Consider the following 21,658-nt stretch of genomic DNA (forward strand, 5'->3'; position numbering starts at 1 on the left):
TTTTGCCAAGATTAGCAGTGGGTGTCCATACATGGTACTCAGGAATGATTTTAAATTTTCTCTGTAGTTTCCATTTTTTTAAGTGACACAACAAAATCTCAAAAATAAAAAACATTACTCCCTAATTCAATTATTAAATCTAAAATCAATTTTTGTATTGTTTTTCTATTTTAAAAATAAGGGGGGGCTGGGTTGTGGCTCAATGGTAGAGTGTTCGCCCAACACATGTGAGGCACTGGGTTCGATCAGCACCACATAAAAATAAATAAATAAAATAAAGGTATTGTGTCCATCTATTACTAAAAAGAATATTTTTTAAAAAAATAAGGATACTTTATTGCAGAAAAGACAATTGTACAAAATCACAGGATGAGGGCTGGGATTGTGGCTCAGCGGTAGAGCGCTCACTTAGCACGGGCGGGACCCGGGTTCGATTCTCAGCACCACATAAAAAAAAATATAAATGCATTGTGTTGTGTCCATCTACAAAAAAGAAAAAAAAAAAGATTCTCTCTCTTAAAAAAAAAAAATCACATCTTCTTAAATGTGTATTTAAGATGCAAAGCTATCCATGCCCCAAGCACATTGCATACATTAGACACAAAATACACAAAATAGAACTAAGTAAGTAAAGTCACACACTACATAAAGGAGATAGGCTCAGAAGTTCTCATTTCTTAAGAATTGGACCTTGTATTGCTACCCTGGCGACATTAATTCCTTCTTCTCCAATACCTAACACAAGTGGGTAGCGGCAATCTGATGTGTAGCTGCAGGAATTCACTTTGCCAACTGAAGGGTTGATGCAAACTAAAGACTTGCCTAACTGGATTCTTTCCTTTGCTGGGATAATAACATTTTATGATTGCAAGAACCTGCAAGTCGGCCTTACGAAAAACAACAGAATGGGGCAACACAGAAATGTTTGCAGGAGCTTTAAAAATTCTAGCTCCCAGTGTTTTGCAAAGGGTGAGGGGGAGGCAGAAACAATCCAGACATCCATTAATGGTTGCATAGTTAAATATCCACAGGTGCAGTGGAATGCTACGCAGCCATAAAAAAGAATGAGGTCACTGCTTACATGGAAAGGTCTTCAAGATGTTATTAAGGAGAAAAAAGAAGTTTGGAAATCTGTATTTCACAACATACACTCACATGTATATGCCTGCAAGAATGTATCAATTTTCTGGAAGAATAAAAATGAATATTATCAGTGGTTTTCTCTGGAAGTGGGATGAGGAATGCCTGAAATAATTTTATGTGTTATAAGTTTAAAAAGCACAAGTACACTTCTAGGCTTCAACAGAGCCAAGGAGTCTTAAAAGCATTCCTCTGATGGTTACATTAAACAGTTCTTTCATCTAATTTTCAGAAAAGGCCAAGAGCAACAACAGACTTGTTTTTCATGATCACTTGATTGCCAATGAGAAGCCTCCATGGGTTCGAATATATACAATTACATCTTAAAACCTTAAAGATGCTGTTTAATCAGTAGTTTTAATGCACATGTGTTAGACAGCCATACTTTAAAAATTATACAGACATCACTTGGAATTATTAAACTTATCAAAACATTCAAGTAAGAGGTATGCAAATTAGCAGCATTTTAACTAAAACTACTGTTATTTGTTTCAGTATCAGTTTTAAAACGGAATGAAAACAGCAATATATTTTCATTTTATTCAACACACACACACACACACACACACACACACACACACACACACGACTCTCTTTAGAAGCCTGGTACAGGCAGAGACATAATACATACAGAGGCACAGAGGCACTATGCAGAAATGCTTACAATTAAAACTTGTTTTTTCAGAAATGCTAGAATGAACTTTTGGTTTCTCAATATGCCATGACGCCAGTTACATTTAGAAACTCATCAACTGTAACAAAACTTGAAAAACTCATCAGTCCAACAGGAACAAAAATATTCCTGTTAATACGACTTTTGTGGAAGAAGAAGGTTGAGTTGGAGCTGGGGTTGTAGCTCAGTAAGAGTGTGTGCTTAGCATGTGTGAGGACCTGGATTTGATCCCCATCCCCAAAAAGAAAGAAAAAAAGATTGCAACAAAGGAACACGAGTATAGAAATCTATAAGCTCCGACAGCTTGCTTTCCCCCTCAGAGCAAGGAGCTAATCAGTTTTGAGTCTGGGATGATGTTGAGGGGGTAGGTGGACATTATTCTTAGAAGCAGCTTTCCAAAACCTGTATGCAACTTTAAATTCCAGGAAAGGTTTGGAACCAGAGAAAGGAAGAAAAATAATGGCAGGAAGAAAACGGTCTATTACAAAATTACAGTACTTTAAGAAAAGATTTTGAGACATGTAAATGAAAACAGGTTATATTAAGCAATAACTTAGGCCTTCTACTAAAAGGTCCAGGGTTATCAATTTCAGGTACGTTTAAAATGAGGTATTTATTGCATATGGTCTTCACCATGACAGAAATTGCTGTTACCATAACGGAAATCTTAAGAGAGATTCTGCTCGTGTAATGCAAAATAAAGGCCTATGCATTTAAAAATGTTCAGCACAGGAAAGCAAACAATAGCTCTTGAAAATGTGGAAATGTGTATTTAAGAAACCAGGGCTGGCTGATCCAGTCTGGTTTGGTGTATTTTCACTGGACTGTTGGACTGGCTGAGTTGTGATCTCCACCCTGGAACACTCAGGCATGTAACTCTCAGCAGCAGTTACTCAACAGCTCTTTCCAGAAAGCCTGGCTCAGGAATGTGAAGTGTCCTTTAGAAATGGGGACCTTGGGGCAAGAAGGGCAGTGGAACACTGAGATGAACAAGCCTCCTACTTTTGATGGTACAGGTTCCTCTTGCCAAATCTCAGAACTCAGGACCAGATGGAAACTGAGGCTTGTAGAGGAGAGTCTGCTGAAGGAGGTTTTCCCCTGAGTGATAACTTAAGGCTGCAGGAAATACCCAGATAGCTCAGAAAACAAGGCCACAAGGCCCCTCCTGGAGAGGACTGATAGGGACACTTCAGGGACTGCTTATTCATGTATTCACAAAGCAGGGACCCACTTTCCTTCCCTTCTGCTAGCAGGTAGCAGATCATGATGATCCTCTCCCTGTTCTCACCACCTATTCTAAACATCAAGATTCAAGGATTTCTCTTCAGACCATTCAAGAGGGACACGACTTTTTTTTAAGGAACCCTCTTCAGTTTCTAGACCTGGGTTCCAATGAAACCCAGTTTCAGAAATGGATGACCTCTGGTTAACTTCAAAAGACAACACAATAAGCTTTTTAAAAAGTATGTCTCTCCCATTCGGATTTTGTTGTAAAGGCTTAAATGGCATAAGAAGTTCGTTTCTCAGGTAGGGTCCTCACTGAGCTGTTGGGTCTACAGGCGAAGACCTGGCACTTGACCTGCTTTTACCATGTCACCAAAAGCCCTAATTAGAGGCTGGGTTCTGTAACCAGGCCACCGGAGCTGCACAGAGTCCCGTCAGGAAAAGCCTAAATTCCAGAAAAATATATTTTGAAATTTCTGCTCAAAACCCAGGGGGGGCTCCGTGGGTGCGACAGTCACCAGCTGAGAAGCACGCAGCGCGGCGTCTCCAGGCTCAGCCTAATGGCTCCGCACATCCTTCTGGGCTTCTGTTAGCTTCTGGATCAGATAGCGCTTATCCCGACTCTCCTAAAACCAGAAATGAGTTTGAAAGTTACATTTCACGTACTTGAAAGCGAAGATGCTTTCTACCTACTGAATCACCTCTCAGATTCAGGGCCAAGGATCCCAACCCCTGGGCTACTACAGTGGCTTCCAATGTAGTCTCTTCTCCTCGCGTCCCTCACCACCGTCCTGTGTTCACCCAGCAGCTGGTGAGTTTCCAAAAATGCACATCTGACTTCTCCTTCACACTCTGCAATGGCTTCACACTCAGAACAAACCCAACCTTCCTGCCAGGTCCCCCAGGCTATGCTAGGACTCTGGCGGACGTCCCAGGACCCTCTTGCTTCTCCCCATCATTTAGCACCCTCTGGCCGCCGCACACCCTTCTCCTGTGCCCCAGAAGCGCCTGGCTCCTTCCCTGGCTGGAGTCCCCACATCCTACTCTCTTCCCTAATGAGGACACCTCCAATAACTGGCTCTGTCTGTCATTCAAGCCTCAGCTCCAGTGTCACCTCCTGTTGTGGTTTGGATATGAGGTGTCCCCAAAAGCTCACGTGTGAGACCGTGCACGAAGGTTCAGAGGAGAAATGACTGGGCTGTGAGGGTCTTAACCTGATCAGTGAATTAATCCCCTGATAGGGATCAACTGAGAGTGACCACAGTGGTGGGCGTGGCTGGAGGAGGTGGGAATTGGGGGCGTGGCCTTGGGGTGTCTATTTGTATCTGGCAAGTAGAGATCTCTCTCTCTCTCTCTCTCTGCTTCCTGATCACCATGTGAGCTGCTTCCTTCTGCTACACTCTTCCGCCATGATGGCCTGCCTCACCTTGAGCCCCAAGGAATGGGGCCTGCCTCTTATAGACTGAAACTTCTGGAACCATGAGCCATGAGCCCCCATGTAAACCTCCCTGCTCTATAATGGTTCTGGTCGGATCTTTTCGTCACAGCAGTGAAAAAGCTGACTAAGCCTCCTTAAGTCTGCCTTCCGCTATAGCAGCTTCTCGCAGGCGGGGTTTGGGGACAGTGGTGGTGAGCAGGAGCCACAGCAGGTCCACTCCCTCCCTGGGAGCAGTGCAACTTTCCACACCAGGTCCTGGTTTAGTGCCACCAGCATGGCCCTTGGGCCCTGAGCTTCCTCACCAGGGACAGCTGCTCTCGGAGCTGGACAACCACCCGTTTGTGCGCTCCGGCCAGGGCGATGAAGTAGAACATGACGAGGCTGCAAGGCAAGAGGACAGGTCAGGGGACGCCCGCCCCTTCTTTTCTTTTGCTTCCCAGTCATCACGAGGTCAACTGACTTCCTCTGTCACATGCTTTGGCCTGATGTACTGGGCCACCGCATGACCAAAGCAACAGGGCCAAGTCACCATGGACTGAAACTATGAGACAAAATGAACCTTTCCTCCTTTTTAAGTTGATTACCTCAGGCATTTTGTCCCAGGAATGGAGAGATGACTAACACACCTTCCATTTCCCAGTGGGGGAGCCATGCGTTTCAGTGGGAGAGAACTCTCCAGGGTCGGGGCGGTTCTCACTCACCAGATGATCATGAAGAAAGGCACCGCAAAGGCTTCCGACGTGATGCCATGGACCAGGGACTGCAGCGAGCTGGGGAAGGTGCTCACCGTCCGGGGGACGACATCCCACGTGGTGTTGAAGCTGGTGAACGGCCCACAGGCTTTTGAGGAAGGGATGCTGCAGAACATGAGCCAGAGGGCTCAGGGCCAGGCTTGCAGGACAGGCCACGTCCCACTGCTGGACACCCAGAATGTCTTGTAAATCAAGGCCTCAGAGGAAGTGCCTCATCCCCAGGCCTTCTGGAACATTCTGGTCAAAAGTGCTTACCATAAAATTTTCATCAAGTTTCTAGGTCTAACTGCCAGTTTAAAGAATGTTCAAGAAAGAAGAACAAGTGAAATGTCTTGTAGGAAAATAACCAGACAAGTCCAGAATTCTACTATCCAACCTATAACTCAACTCTGATGAAAATGGTCTAAACTATTCATAGACGAAGTTAAAGCAGACATAACAACTGAAAGCAATGTGTGAAACTTGAAAGATCAGTATTTTAAAAGCAAATTTTTTTTTGGTGGGGGTTACTGGGAATTGAACTCAGGGGCACTCGACCACTGAGCCCCATCCCCAGCCCTATTTTGTATTTTATTTAGAGACAGGGTCTCACTGAATTGCTTAGCACCTTGCTTTTGCTGAGGCTGGCTTTGAACTTGTGATCCTCCTGCCTCAGCCTCCAAGCTCCTGGGACTAGAGGCATGCACCACCATACGTACCCAGCAGTATTTTAAAAATAAAGCTAGAAAAGATAATTTTGGAACAGTTTTTTGAAAATGGCAGGAATATTAGTACTAAGTTAATTAAGTGTAATAATGTCACTGTGTGTACACGTAAAGGAAAGTGTCCTTATTCTTGGGGACTCACATGCTGAAGCTTTTAGTGGTGAGATCGCATGGTGATCATAACTTCATTTCAAATCATACATCATTAAAAAACAAAAATTATGTAGGAAAAAATACAGCAAAATGTTAACTGGGACATTCCATTGAAAAGAATACGCATTTCCCTGTTGCTATTTTTCTCAGCTTTTCCATAGATTTGACAGTTTTCAAAACAAAAAGCGGAGAAAAGAAATGTCAAATGCACTCTACTCCACGTCTATCTAAAAAGAACAAATTTTTAAGATTACAATGGAAAAACAGTCAAATGAAGACCTGAAAGAAAGGCCCACATTTATATCACAGAGGGTATATGTAAAATTGTTCATTGCTGCCCTGTTTTGTTTTTTTTAACTTTTTTATTTATTTACGTGGTGCTGAGGATCAAACCCAGGCCTCATGTATGCAAGGCAAGCGCTCTACCACTGAGCTACAGCCCCAGCCCCTGCTGCCCTGTTTTCATGGGTAAAAATAAATGCCTGGAAACAACCCAACTGCCATTTAAGAAAATGGATGAACAACTTATGGTCCATTCATAGGACTGGATACTAGAGAATCACTGAGCGAGAGGGAGAGAGAGAGAGAGAGAGAGAAGAGGCGGTGGTCACAGAGGGACGACTGTCTCCCAGGGAAACAAATCAGCTTGGAAACAGAGTTAGAAAATGAATTCCACCATAGATTCTTTTGCGCTTCTTAAATACTGTACCATGTGAATGTATTTATTATAAAAAAAAAAAATCAAAGCTAAAATCTTATTTAAAAGAATAAGTGGCAATTTTTCTCTCCAAGTTGTATCTTCTGCACTGTTTAAATGTTTTAATATAATATGACTGTCATGCAAAAATTAAGGCAAATATAGAATTGAATTGACAAAAAACTTTTTAAAAATCTGAGAGAGGGACCCAATGCTTTATAGTCTTTTAATTTAAAGAGATGAAACAGAATTCCGTGAGCACTGAAGGCAGGAATTGGCAAACTATAGCCCATGGGCCAAATCTGGCCCGCCACCTGTTTTTTTTTTTGTTTGTTTGTGTGTTTTTATAAATAAAGCTTTATTGGAACCCAGGCATACCTATTTGTTTATATGTGATCCATCATGATCCAGCAGAGTAGTTGCTGAGACCATATGGTCTGCAAAACCTGGATTGTTTACTCCCTGGCCCTGTCTAGAAAGTCTGCTGGCTTCTGGTGTAGGCGGTCACCACACACAGAGCCACATCACCGAGGTTCCAACTCTTAGCTTCAGATCCTTAGTCCAGAGCATTTCTCTCTCCCCAGTTCCACACTAGATTCTCCTCCGCCTGTGTCCTTAAGGTCTTCGTAACCTCGCACCTGGCTCAACACCTGGCGTGCAGGAGTGTGTGGTAAATGTGCGCTAGGGGTGAGACCCCCTCCCTCAACCAGCCTGTCAGGAGGTGGAGCACCTTACTGCTCCTCTCTGCCTCTCCCAACCGGCCAGGTCTTCTGCAGTGACCACACATTACTTTGACAATCAGAAACAAGTGACCCAAAAGGGGACCAGAAGAGAGGTCCTTGGGAAAGGGTAGGAAAGACCCAACTGGCCTTCACAAAAATGATGCCCATGCTCCATGCCAAGTTCCAGGATTGGACCAAGACCCTCCAGGGCCCAGAGGGAGGTTCTGAGAGGAGGTGGGTCCCTGGAGAAGCCAAGAGGGGGACTCACTGACCTCTGCAGGTGGACACCGTGAGAAGAGCCAACAAAGAATGCAGGGGACCCTTTAACACAAACGACAAAGCAAGGGAATGTTCTAGAAAACCAAGTCACACTTACCGGGACATGCTGATCGTCAGAGGTATTATCGCCAAACACAGCCCAATCAACAACACCAACAGGAAGAAGAAATTGGAATTGGATGCTCTGAATTGCCGTGGGGAGGGTCTGCAGGTATAAAGAAGACTCAACTAAGGGGAAAAAAAAAGGAAAGAAAAAGTTAAGGAGCAATCAGCATCCGAGAGAGTCAGTGAGCACATTACGCATTACGGTGGGCATGAAAATTAGTCTCAGCTTTCTAGAGGAGATATAAATCATAAAGCAAAATGTTTGATCCAGACTCCAGCCTCAGGAATCTCATGCTGATGAAATAAGAAAAATGGACCAAACACCTGTATGTGGAGGCTGACTGCTGCCCTTGATTACAGAGAACAACTGGAAGCATCCTGGATATCTATCAGTGGGTATTCTCCACACAGCAAAATACCATACAGCCCTTAAAAAGGTTGAGAGAACATTACGTCACTCATGAGGCACTATGAAATAAAAATGGCAGACTTCAGAACTTTACATGGTATGAACTCATTTAGGCTTTTAAAGGATTCATCCTTTATAGGAATTTAAATTTGTATAAATGGGTCTATAATAATGGCTACCAAATTAAGAATTATTTTGCTTAAAATTTTTTTACATGCTCATATAATTTTCCTACATACTAAAAGTAAATATTTTGGGGCTAGGGATGTAGCACATTGGTAGAGCATTTGCCTAGTGTGTTCAAGGCCCTGGGTTCCATCCCCGACACTGGTGGGGAGAAGGGAATGGTCCAGGGTATGAGCCCCCTACTCTCACCTCCCCTTACCTCTTTCACGTAAAAGATAATAATGAATTTCAAGGTTGCAATTGCAGGAAGAAGGGGTGAGAAAAAGGCTCCGATCCAGCAAATGGTCTGCCCGTACACGATCCCCAGGACATTATCGGGAATGGCAAATTCCTGCTCTCCCCAGCACCGAATCAGCTTCCAAGAGGAGCAGTAGGTCACCATGAGCCTGGAAACAAACCAGAGAATTTCTCACCTGCTGCAGGTGTCTGCCAAGGTCACAGAAACACACCCACCAAATCAAGGTCATCTGCACAGAAACTGCTTTGCCTGGGTCAAACATACAGAGAGGGAACTCCGGAATCACTTAAGTGTCAGGTCCATAATTTAGCAGCCAAATCAATACAAGCTTCTGGATTTCTTCAAGCCTCATCTTTCTCACCTGGAGTTTGGGGGTGGATTATACTACAAATACTTGTGATGAACCTCAATGACACAGGGGCCTCTGTCCCCTGGCTTGTAACTCAGCACAGAAAGTGCTGAGCCTCTGCACAAAAGGACCCTCCCCGCTAGCAACGCCACTCCCCAGGACCCTGGAGGCTTCCTATAGAGACCAGAGGCCCAAGGACCTGAGATCAACACACACAGCTGCTCCCTGCACCACGGCTGTGCATTAGCGAAAGTACCAGAAACAACCAATGCCCGCCAGCGGGAGCTGGGCTTATAAATGAGAAGCCATGGACGCAGTGAAATGGACATTCTCTAAAATGGATGAGAGAATCCACATGATTGACAGGGAATGTCGTTCATGATATTTTGTTTGTCTGAGGGCTGGGAGGTGGGGGGCAAGATGCAGGCCAATATGGGTGACACGGGATTCCTTATTTCTTCCAATAAGACCATGCGACTAAACTGGGGATTCAGCTCCGTGGGGAGCACGTGCCTAGCATGCACAGGCCTGGGTGCAATCCTTACTACTGAAAAAGAAGTAAAAAAAGGCTGTATATATTTACACACACACTTAAGTAGATCTGTGTTTTCACATATTAGAACCGATCCATCCTCCCTCAAAGTATGGCCACCCTCAGAGGGGAGGGTAAGATTGGGGAAGCAGGGGTTACAGTCATTAAAAAACTCCCATATTCTCTAGACTACTATATTTGATTGTTTATTTATTTTGGAAGAAGGGATTGAATTCAGGGCCACTCGTCCCCTGGGCCACATCCCCAGGCCTGTTTGTATTTTATTCAGAGACAGGGTCTCACTGAGTTGCCCAGCACCTCCCTTTGCTGAGGCTGGCTTTGAACTCGTCGTGATCCTCCTGCCTCAGCCTCCCCCCCCCCCCCCCCCCGAGCTACTGGGATGACAGGCGAATGCCACAGCAACCAGCTTGTTTAATTTTTAATAAGTACATATTTATTATATTCATATATTTTTTTCAAAGTTTCTCTTTTTTAATGTTTATTCTTAAGGTCGCACTGGCCCCTCTGGCCCAAGCCAGAATTTTATGCATGTGTGGTTCCGTGAACAAAGACACCCCTGACTTAAGACCACACTAAGGACCATAAAAATGACATTGCAGTCATGAAAGTCACAAGGGCAATGCTGAACGTTGTGGTGGGTTCTCAGGGCTTCTGTCTGTATTATCTCATTTAACCCTCACCACAAGGTTGTCACTGGGGTCCTTCTTCCACTCCCAGTATCACAGGTGGGAAGCAGGCAGCAAGCGTAAGTTGCCCAGGGTCACGTGACTAGAGCTGGGGTTTGAATCCACATCAGGAAACCCTGCCTCCACTGCAGCCTGGGGGTCTACACTGATGGAGCTGCAAGCAGGGAGGCCCCTCAGGGAAGACTCAGAAAACGGCACCTTTCCACCCTCAGTGCCACCTTAGATGGGGCAGTTAGCAGGGCCTGGTTTTCAGTGGTCCTGGGGCCGTGCAGTCACCCAGCGGCCTCTAGGGGGCAGCTGTGAGGGACGTGTCCGACGTGGGGCAAACTGTAGGAGGGGACCCCTCACTTACTTTCTTGGGAAATCTATAAAGATGGTCACAGCCAAGATCATGATGAAGTCGAAGATCATCAGCTTGTACATTTCCTGCCCGACTTGGGTCTCCCAGCACTGAAACCAGAGAGCAAGAGACACTGAGTGACCCTGTGGGGCAGAGGGAGGCAGGCCCCCAGACCCCTGCCCCTCAAGATCCTGCTGCCCACAGGCTCCGGCACAAACCTGGGTGATCAAGCCCCTGAACGTGTGGGGCAAGGTGCAGACCTGCCTTGAGACTAGAGTTAGAGGGAGGAGCAACTTTGCGGCTGCACTCTTGACCATGACCCTATGGCCAAGTGACACCCCCGCCGGGCAGGTTGCTGCCACCCCCAGGGCTCACCGGGTAGAGCTTCTGGTTGTAGCCACAGAGTTCACACAGGGTGTCGTTATCACAGGACGTGATCTTGGAGCCCAGGGTGAACACCAGCACACAGATGGTGGCCAGTCGCATGAAGACACACCTTCACGGAGGAGGAAAGGAAAAGGGACAAGGAGGAACTCAGAGCGGGCAGGCTGAGAGGACCTGGGGTTACAGAAGGCAGAGGCCACCTTTTATTTATGTATTTATGTTTTGGTACCAGGGATTAAACCAGGGGCGCTTTACCACTGAGCCACATCCCCAGCTCTTTTTATTTTTATTTCGAGACAGGGTCTTGCTAGTTTGTTGAGGCTGCCTTCAAACTTGCAATCCTCCTGCCTCAGCCTCCCAAGTTGTTGGGATTACAGACATGTGCCACCAGGCCCGGCCACAGGCCACCTGCACATGGACACAGAGGTTCTATTGGGGGTGATGAAAAAGTTCTGGAGACGAACAATGATGATGGGAATGGACTTAAAGCCATTGAAGTGTGGACATTAAAACAGCAACTTTGATGCCATCGATCATTTACTATCCTTTTTTTAAAAGGCAAAAAATTTTTAAAAAGATGAGAAAGCTGGGAACTCGTGATTCCTGGTGAGGCCGTCACACAACAGAACACTACACGTTCCTGAAAAGGAGGAATCAAATCTTTCTGTACGGGCTCTGAGGGACATCCCATAGAGGGAAGTGGAAAAAAGCTAACTATAGAGTGTCACGTGGACAGGATCCTATTTTTCAAAGTTAAAAATAAATGTTGGTACAAACTGCAGGAACCATAGGAATGAATGCACAAGGACACGGGCCGTCCCCATGGGTTCCTGGAAGAGTTGGATTCATGGGAGGTGAGAGAAGAGTCATCTCTCTCTCTCTCTCTCTCTCTCTCTCTCTCTCTCTCTCTCTCTAGGATGCTTTTCTACTATTTGGTTTGTAATTAAATTAAATTAAATGGAAATATTCAAGTGGGGGAGGGGGTAAAAGGCATCCCCACACCCTCGCTGGCTCACCTCCCTCTTTCCTAAGCAGGTCCCACCCCTGACCTCTGGCTGCAGGTGACTTGCATCAGGTGGGAACACCTGGCTCCTGGACTTTCCTAACACCAACAAACCTGCAATGGGACCCTGGTGGCACCTGGCTGCGCAGCAGTTCACAGCCTCTCTGGGCACGGAAAGCCACACGGAGCTCACCATGACCAGGCGACAAACAAAATTCAGACATCAGGGGCATTCCACAGCGCAGATGACCCCCCCCCCCATCCTCCCAAGGTCGAGGGCGGAGCCGTGAGAAGGAACCACCAGCAGGCGCAGAGCCGACCACGTGAACAGGCGCCTGCGGCTCCATCGGGGACAGCTCAATTCCAAGAGGTGTGACAATGGGGCTCATGTTAAAACCAGTCCCCGTCACCCAGAGGGCTGCTGAGGTGTTCACAGGGGAGGGGACAGGACATGTCGTTGGATATTTGCTTAAAATAATTGAGTAAAAGTGAGGCAAATGGATGAAGCAAGATGGGGGCAAAAGGTTGGGAACAGCTGGAGCTGACCGACGGGCAGAGGGGCGCTCATGATACCATTTATTCTGTTTGAAAATGTCCAAAATATAGTTTTTTGAGATTGAAAATGCAATTTCAGGGATTTTGAGAAGGAGAAAGAAAATTCTCCCATTTCACACATTGCCCCCCCCACACACACACCATTTGAGTGACCTCAAAGGACTCTGCCTTATGTAAACTGTCAATTCTGAGATATTCACAGCAGTGACTCCTCCTAGGGTCCCATCCTGTCCCCTCAGCTGTCAAAATAAATAACACATGGACCGAAAGTACAATACTGATAGGTAGACTCTAAAGTCAAAGAGGTTTCACTGCATGGACAAGTTCATTCCTTCATGAAGATTAAGGAGGACCCAGCTCAGCAGGAACATGTACCACCACCGATTGGCATCGTCTGCCACGGCAAGTCGGTGGCCTGGCCGGCATGCCCACAACCAGCATTACCTAAGAATGGTCAGCCGGATCTCAAAGCCTGGGGAGTAGTCCTCGTAGTGGATGATCTTGGCGAAGATGATGGGGGTGATAAAATTGGCCAACGTGATCACAATGGATGGTAGGTACAATATCAAGAGGTTCTCTCCAAAAACCATCTTGTCGATTTCCTAGAAAGACGATCAAGCGTACTGGTCAGTAATATAATAAAAGAAAATGGCAAACGGTTAACTGAAAAAACTCGACTATGCCTACTGGGCACACAAACATAAGAGACCTGCCCTTCGACACGGCCTGTAAACACAAGCCATCTCCTTCCTGTGGTGTTCAGATACCTAGTGCCATGCCAGAAGAAAAATGAGCGCTATTGGACGTGCTAAGGATTTTAAAAAATCCATGTATTCTGTATGAACGGGGAATTTAAAATATTTTCAAGGATGCAGTACTGATTGGAATTGTAACAGGTACTTTCTCCTTCTTCCCTAGTAACAGGTTATTTGGCCACCTGTGCAGGTGCAGCTGGTCCAGGACAAAGATTTAATTGCAGCAGGATGCACTGGTGCATGCCTGCCATCCCAGAGACTCGAGAGGCTGAGGCAGGAGGATCGCAAGTTTGAAGCCAGCCTCAAAATAAACAATAAAAAAAAGGCTGGGGATGTGGCTCAGTGGGAAAGCACCCCTGGGTTCAATCTCCAGAACCAAACAAACTAAGAAACAAAAACCACCTAAATGGCTAAGGCGTCCTTGAAGCTAGGTGCAGCCACGAGATTAAACTCTGGCCAAGGAAGAGGAGTGGAAATTTTAAGTCCAACTCCAGGTAGTGACCCTGAAGGTGCACTCTCCCCAGCTCCTTCTCTCTCTTCCCTCTGGCTAGATTGTGGATGTGGTGGGGCGCTATCTGAACATGCAGAGGAGGACCACACCCTCTGGATGGTAGAGCCACCAGGTGGATGGCCCTGGGCCCTGATGACTGATTTCACCAAGCAGAGCTGCTAGACCAACTTGGATTGTGTGTGTGTGTGTGTGTGTGTGTGTGTGTGTGTGTGTATGAATAAGGGATGGAACCCAGGAGTGTTCTGCCTCTTCGCTACAACCCCAGACTTTTAAATTTAATCTTATTTTGAGACAAGGTCTTGCTATGTTGTCCAAACTGACCTCAAACTTGAGATCCTCCTGCCTCAGCCTCCTGTGTAGGTGGGATTACAGATTCATGCCGCTATGCTCAGTTCAACTGGATTTTTAAAACTGCCACGATTTTAGGTAAACTGAGGCTCCAGATAGTGAGTAGATGAGGGATCAAATGCAAGCAGTTCAGCCTGAATTCGCATATTGTGAATTTCTGGAAGAATGGGGTATCTCGAAAACAACTTTAGATGCTTTCTAAAATTTCTCTTAAAAGTGATCACTGATCACCTCTGATTTTCAGTTCTCGATCAGTCAAACTTCAATCTCCGTGTGTATGCAGAAATGACGTGGGCATCGACCACTCAGGTTTGCACTTCACATAATGCCCCACACCAGGGCACCCAGAGTGCACATTAAATTGACTCTCGTGGGGGGCTTACCTTCTTCATGTGTTCTTGGGAGAAGATAGTTGCTATGTAGATGGCATAGAAGCATGCTGCTAAAACAGCCAGAACAATACAGTTCAAAAACAGTCTCAAAGAGTAAATGCGTATCGTTTCTTCTGAGGTCCTTTCAGCTATTTTCTGCCGTATTCTTTCTTCCTCTAGATCCGCCTGAGGACCAGAGAAAGCTCATTTGTGAGCACTGAGACACAGAGATATTAGGGAATGGACACGGTGATACCCTCCCCATCCATTTACAACTTCCTTTAAATATTCACAGCCCAGAAGACACCTTCCCAGACTAAGCCCAGCTACATTTTATGTCTATTAATGGCCTATATTCAAGGTAGAGCCTTTTATGTAAGACAGAAATTAGGCTTTACAATAAATATGTAAACTAAACCATTAATTTATTAATGACATTACTCACACATTTCTTTAAACAGCACATAGGTGGATGCTATTTTTTAGGTCCATCTGGTAGTCTCTGATTTCAATAGGAAAATTTGATGTGTTCATATTTAGTGTAAGAAATAACACATTTGATTTTATTCCTGCCCCCCTTACCTTATTGAGCTTTTGGTTTTGGCTTGTCCCACCCTCCATTTTTTTGGGTGGATTTTACCAAAATATTCTTCATCACTCCTTTTCTCCTTCTTAATTTGGAAATTCTCTTGTACTTTCTCATAATCTCTCCACTCTACCCTATCATTATAGCATTCCCTCCTTCGTCCCATTTCTTGGCACAAGTAACATTGATGACAGGCTTTCATCAAGTGGGGAAATAACAGGGTCAGATACTAGGGAAGAAACCCACTGGGTCCCTGCCTCCCTTCCTAGCCCCCATTCACCAGAACCCCTGTGTGGGTTGAACGTAATCAACCCTGATGAGCCGTTTGCTGCCAAGAGCCTTGGTAATGACAGAGGGGAAGCAGGCTAAGCACCTGAGACAGGTGGGCCCTGTCTAGATCCTCTAAAAGCTGCAAACAGCCTCCCAAGGCCTGACCTGGCTGATGAGGACCCCCCCCCCCCGGGAAACCCAGCAGCACTCACTCGGAGCTCGTACCGCAAGCTGCTGTGTTTCAGGTCCGCCATGCTGCGGTTGGTGATGCAGAAGTCCCAGCCCGCAAAGATCTTGTTGCAGTAACTCTGGAAGTGCTCCTCACTCCGAATCAGGTTGATTTTGAACCCTTCCACCGACCTGACCCCCAAACACAAACATCCTCCTTATAACAGCAGCAGCAAAATACAGGCCCATGAATAAAGCGCTTTATCCAAAATGAGAAATAAGAAGTTAGACATGGGTGTATTGGGGGCCCATTTTGATAACGTCAAGTTTTGGACCATTCTAAACGTACGTCACAGCTGACCACATAGACCATTGTTGAAAATAGTCTTCTTTTATACATCTAGTAAATTCTATCATCTAGTAACTTTTATACATCTTGGTTCCCAAGATGCCACTCAATTCCCCTCTGTCCCAGTGAGACAGAGTTGGATTTCCGCCACTTGCAATGGACGTGGAATTGCCAGATATGCCCAGTAACAACTGACTGAAGAACTCCAGCTCTCCAATCCTGACTCCCTTTTCCTCCAGGGCTTCCCCACAAAGCCCAACCTGGACTCTGCTCATCTTTTGGGCAACAGTTTCCAGAGTCCACAGAGTCCTAAGAGACTCTAGTCACCAACAGTAATTCTTTTTTTTTTTTTTTTTAAAGGCAATGACAGAGTAAACTTACCTTTTCACGATCCAAAGGAGGCTCAAGGCCAGGTAGGCAATTGTGCTTATCAAGTAAGCCAAGGGCAGATCATAGGTGAAGTTCTGGAACTTTATACCATGGATGGTGTAATGTCCATAAAAGAGGCTGGTCTCCTCCAAGAAACCCTGAAATCAAGTCAAGGACATGAGGTTGGCCTGGTGAGCTCAGGGCAGGCAACCAGAAGAGTAGTCTCTGACTCAAGGAACTCACATACCATGTCTTTGTTCATCTCTATATTCCCTAGACATCAGAAGAGCCCCAGGAGACTAGGGGGTCCTCAGTTAGTGTCTGGGGAATAAGGCAAAACCCAAGCATAAAAATATGGGGTGAAATCATTCAAAATAAATTTGTGCCACAGCACCAAAAAAGAAAAAAAATAATGGAAGTGCAAATCTTATACTCTAAATACTATAAATCATTGTTGGGGGAAAAAAATCAAAGTAAACAGGAAAACATCCCATGTTCATGGATCAGGAGATCCATGATAATACTCTATAAAAGGATCTACAGATACAACACAAACCCTGTGAGAATCCCAGCTGGCTTCTCTGTAGAAATTGACAAGTTGATCTTACAGTTTACAAGCTGCAAGAGACCCAGGAAGCTGCAAGAGACCCAGAACAATCTTGGGAAAGAAAGAACAAAACTGGAGGACTCATGTGTTCCCACTTCCAAACTTACTACAGAGCAACAGTGACCACGATGGTGCAGCACTGGCAATAAGAATAGACATGTTCATCAACAGCACAGACCTGGAGTCCAGAAATGAACCGATATATCTACAGCCAATTGATTTTTTTTTTGATAAGGGGAAACAGCAATCTTTTCAATGAATCACACTGAGACCATGAGCTAATCACATGCAAAAGAATGAAGTTGGACCTCGACCTCACATTGCATATGAAGATTAGCTTAAGATGGACCAAAGGAAAGAGCCCAAACCATAAAGTGTTTAGAAGACAACAGAGAACTGAATCTTCATAACCCTGAACAAACGATAGCAAATGCGATATGACTCAGTCTTGGGAAGGCAGGAAGTCCTACTTGCTACAACTCACACAAACCTTAGGGACATTATTCTCAGTGAGAAAATCCAGTCACAAAAAGACAAAGACTGCAGGATTCTTGATCGTATGAAGTCTCTAGAGTAGTCAAGTTCACAGACACACAAAGTATAATGGTAGATGCCAGGGACTTGGAGGGAGGGCAAAGGGGCAATTGTTTAATGAATATAGAATTTCAGATTTGCAAGATGAGAAAGCTGGTAGAGATCTGTTGTGCAACAATGTGGATAACCTTGACACTTCTGCATTTACACTTAAAAGTGATTAAGATGGTGAGTTTTCTGCTATGTGTTTACCACGATAAAAATAAAAATCCTCATGCCTTAGATTTAGTAATAAATGCTTAAGGACACCCAAAGCACAAGCAATAAAAGAAAAAAACATAAATTTTAAAAATTCACCAGCAAAATTAAAAACATTTATGCTTCAAGAGTTGTACCTAGCATATATAAAGAACTCATAACTTGGGGCTGGAGTTGTGGCTCAGCGGTAGAGCGCTTGCCTTACACGTGTGGGGCACTGGGTTCGATCCTCAGCACCACATAAAAATAATAAATAAACAAAATAAAGGTACTGTGTCCATCTACAACTAAGAAAAAAATACACTTTGAACATTGTTTTAAAAAAAAAGAACTCATAACTCAACAATCAAAAGACAGATAATCCAATTTTAAAACAAGCAAAGAATCCAAATAGATGCTTGTCAAAAAAAAAGATGCAGAAATGGCCACTGAGCTCATGGAAGGATGCTCAGTGTTATTAGTCATGAGGGAAATGCAAATAAAATCCACAAAGAGATACCACTCCACACAATCTAAGATGGCTAGGATGAGGTCAGATAAAGACAAGTGTTGATAAGGATATGGAGAAACTGGAATGCTCATGAGCTGCTGGAAAGAATGCAAGGTAGAGTAGGTAGCTTGGAGGAGGGGCAGTTTCTCAAAATGCTAAACCCAGGGTTACCATGGGACCCAGTGGTTCCATTCCTTGGGTATCTACCCAAGAGGAATGAAGGCATATGTCCACACGATGGCAGCACTGTGCATAGCAGATCAAAGATGTGAAACAACTCCAACATCCATCCTGAGCAGATGCACACCATGCAGACTTCCTCCATAGACACATCCTCCAACAGGATATTGCACCAGGAAAAGGAACAAGGTACTGACCTCTGCAGCCTGCATGAACCTTGAAAACGCGACAGCAAGTGAAAGAAGCCATTCACAGAAGGCCACATAGTATATGATTCCATCTGTTTATTTTTTGTTCTGTGTAATTTTTTTTTTTTTTAAGTTCTGGAGATTGAACCCAGAACTCTGTAAATGCTAGGCAAACACTCTATCACTGAGAAGATTCCAAAATAGGCATTTTTGAGACGAAGTATATTAACAACTGCTCAGGGCAGATTTGGAGACTGGGAGGTAATAGCTAAGAGGTATAGGCTTTCTTTTGAGATAATGAAAAGGTTTTAAAATTGGCTGTGGTGATCATAGCATGCCTCTGAACATACCGAAAACCATTCAACTGTATGTTTGAAGTGACTGAATTATAGGGCAAGTGGATGTTATCTCAATGCAACTTAAGAAAATAATAAAAAAACAGGCTTGGGGGTATAGCTCAGTGGTAGAGGCCTTGCTTAGCATGCAAAGCTCTGCAACAACAACAAAAAAATAAAACAAGGATTTATTTTCCAACCCCAAAGGTATCCTTTGTAAAAAACAGCACAGAAGATTCTTCTTATGGTGTGAAGGAAGGGACACTTCAGATAGCTCCGTGGGTGGCAGGGACATGCCAAGGAAGGGAAGAGGCCACACACAAGGAAAGTAGGAACAGGGCAGGCAGCAGAGAGATGTTCCCCACGGCGTGTTTACCAAGGGGAAAAACAGAGGCGACCTGATATCCATCAACAGGGGACGTGAAAAATCCACACCACGAAACAGCAAGCAAGACCATGAAGTGGGCTGCGCTCAGCGGTGCACAGCAGGTAATCCCAGCAGCTCAGGAGGCTGAGGTGGGAGGATCGCGAGTTCAAAGCCAGCCTGAGCAACTCAGCAAGGCCCTGTCTCTAAACAAAATACAAAATAGGACTGGGGATGTGGCTCAGTGGTTAAGTGCCCCTGGGTTAAATCCCTGGTACCAAAAAAGAAAAGACCATGAAGTGTATAAAGATCAGGGAGAGGCAAACCCTGGTGTGGAAGGTCTGCTGCCCTCTGGTGGCGGGGGGAGGCACTTTCACTCTGTATACATTCTTTTTCACAACAACTATGCAGCAGTCTCACATTATCTAAGTAATTAAGTGAATCTTCTAATAGAAACAAAAGTACACATTCTCTTCTCCTCTCCCAAAGCCTTGGCACACAGACCATAAAAAACTTAACCCAACTACATGAATCCTACGGGGCAAAACTCCCCAGGGCCTGGAAATATAAGATTTATTTCATCTGAAGCCAAGGGATTAGCCTGGGATCAATAAACATTTAAGGGATTTCCAGGGAACTGTGTATGTCCACACGTGTGCACCGTGTGTGTGTGCCTGTGACGGGCAGGTGGCCACGTGTGCTCTGAGTCTTCGAATCACACGTCTCCATGTGGGGTTTCTGGGTACAGGAGCCTCAGCCTCAGCCACGCCCTAAACTTTTCAGGGTCAGAGGAATCAATCGACTCTCTCCAGCTCTGTTGTCTCTGAACCTTCTTTCTGTGGGCAAACTCAGCCTCTTGTTGTGGATCAATATGAAGGTGGCAGGGACAAGGGGAAAAGGACACCGCTGAGAGCCACAAAATGCATTTCCCGTGGGTCCCAGCAGGTCACCACGCATCCTGCTTCTTTCACCGGGTGAGGCGTCCACACTGGTGTTTGGCTCTCACCGTGGACATGCAGGAAACCGAGCTTTGCGTCAACCCCCTTCTAGCACTTGGAAGGGTCCAAAAGAAGGTTGGGTTAAATACTTACAGTGCCAGAAAGCAAGTCTATGATGTAACTGTAAAAGTAAATAAGTCCAGAACTACTTATGGGGTATATGGTGCACTGGATATCTGCAAGACACAAAAGCAAGAAGGTCGGTTGGCCACAGTCTGCGGTCTCTGGGACTCCTTCCTCTGTGGCAATTTGCGTGCATCAGCACATAACTATGCACATTTACATGTGTCTCAGAGATCTGCATATCTGTGCATGCATGTGTGCATACCTTTCTGATTTTTTGTTTCCAAACCCAAAGCATCTAAATACGATAACATTTATCTTTATTTCTATTTTTCTTCTGCTTCTCTTTCTAGCAGTTCCTTCATAATTCTTCCTGGACTTGGAGGCCATATATCTTTTCTGTGCATTTTGTACTGAGTTCACATTCAGAACACTTTCTGCTTGTGTGTCTCCTGCTTCTGTGTTCATGTTTGTACGTGCTTTGAGATATGTGATTGACAGAACTGTTATCCCATTTTAAGCACAGCTGATATATAAGATCTTTTACATCTGTATCATCCCTTCAGTTTCATTAAAAATGCATATATTTACATATCTGTAATTATTGAACACAATCCTAGCACCGGTTTTAGTGATACTACCGTATGCTCGGACCACTCCCTCCCTCCCCTGATGCATGTATCAGCTACCACTGCGTAACAAATGATCTCGCAGTCTCAGTGACCAAAAAAGTCAAAGGTTTGTTGTCTCACTCGTGGGCTTGCAGCTGCAGTTCATTCAGCTGATTTAGGCTGAACGTTTGTTGGGCTTGGGTCTATTCCACAGAACCTCACTCTGGAGCCTGGGCTGAAGAGGCAACGTGTACCTGGGGCATGCTCTTCTATAGGATGTCACAGGGACACAACAAGAGGGCATTTCAAGTCAGCACTTTGCTAGACAAAATGAGTCATGCAGCAAGGGTCAGTAACCATGAGATGAGGAGAATTCACTACCCACAGTGGGAGTCACCTTAAAGTCACACTTACAGGAAAGTGACAAATTCAGGAAAAGAACTCAATCTACCACCTCTTTTGGACGGCTTTGGTTTCCCCTTTGTTAAAATAAAGGCATTACCGGGTGCAGTGGCGCACGCCTGCAATCCCAGTGTCTGGGGAGGCTGAGGCAGGAGGAGCAGAGAGTCAAAGTCAGCCTCAGCAACAGCGAGGCCCTAAACAACTCAGTGAAACCCTGTCTCTAAGTAAAATATTTTAGAAGGGACCTGGGGAGTGGTTAAGACCCCTGGGTTCAATCCTCAGAACCAATAAATAAATCAAATAAAGGTGTT

The 21,658-nt window shown here is 45.0% G+C and overlaps 1 protein-coding gene across 1 annotated transcript in view; it reads right to left on the reverse strand.

The window, feature by feature from the left end:
* Positions 1-1,466: 1,466 nt before the first annotated feature.
* Tmc7 (transmembrane channel like 7) overlaps positions 1,467-21,658 on the reverse strand; it is a 45,226-nt gene continuing 25,034 nt past the window's right edge. The window contains exons 5-16 of the mRNA XM_071605498.1: positions 20,365-20,447; positions 16,330-16,475; positions 15,644-15,791; positions 14,588-14,761; positions 13,035-13,192; positions 11,024-11,144; positions 10,661-10,758; positions 8,682-8,868; positions 7,880-8,010; positions 5,177-5,332; positions 4,778-4,856; positions 1,467-3,663 (exon numbers count right to left, since the gene is read on the reverse strand). Of these exons, the coding sequence (XP_071461599.1) occupies positions 3,595-3,663; positions 4,778-4,856; positions 5,177-5,332; positions 7,880-8,010; positions 8,682-8,868; positions 10,661-10,758; positions 11,024-11,144; positions 13,035-13,192; positions 14,588-14,761; positions 15,644-15,791; positions 16,330-16,475; positions 20,365-20,447 (1,550 nt within the window). The 3' untranslated portion in view covers positions 1,467-3,594. The remainder of the gene's footprint in view (positions 3,664-4,777; positions 4,857-5,176; positions 5,333-7,879; positions 8,011-8,681; positions 8,869-10,660; positions 10,759-11,023; positions 11,145-13,034; positions 13,193-14,587; positions 14,762-15,643; positions 15,792-16,329; positions 16,476-20,364; positions 20,448-21,658) is intronic.

This window comes from Marmota flaviventris, chromosome 19 (assembly GCF_047511675.1).
Source record: "Marmota flaviventris isolate mMarFla1 chromosome 19, mMarFla1.hap1, whole genome shotgun sequence".
In the NCBI taxonomy this organism is placed as follows: domain Eukaryota; kingdom Metazoa; phylum Chordata; class Mammalia; order Rodentia; family Sciuridae; genus Marmota; species Marmota flaviventris.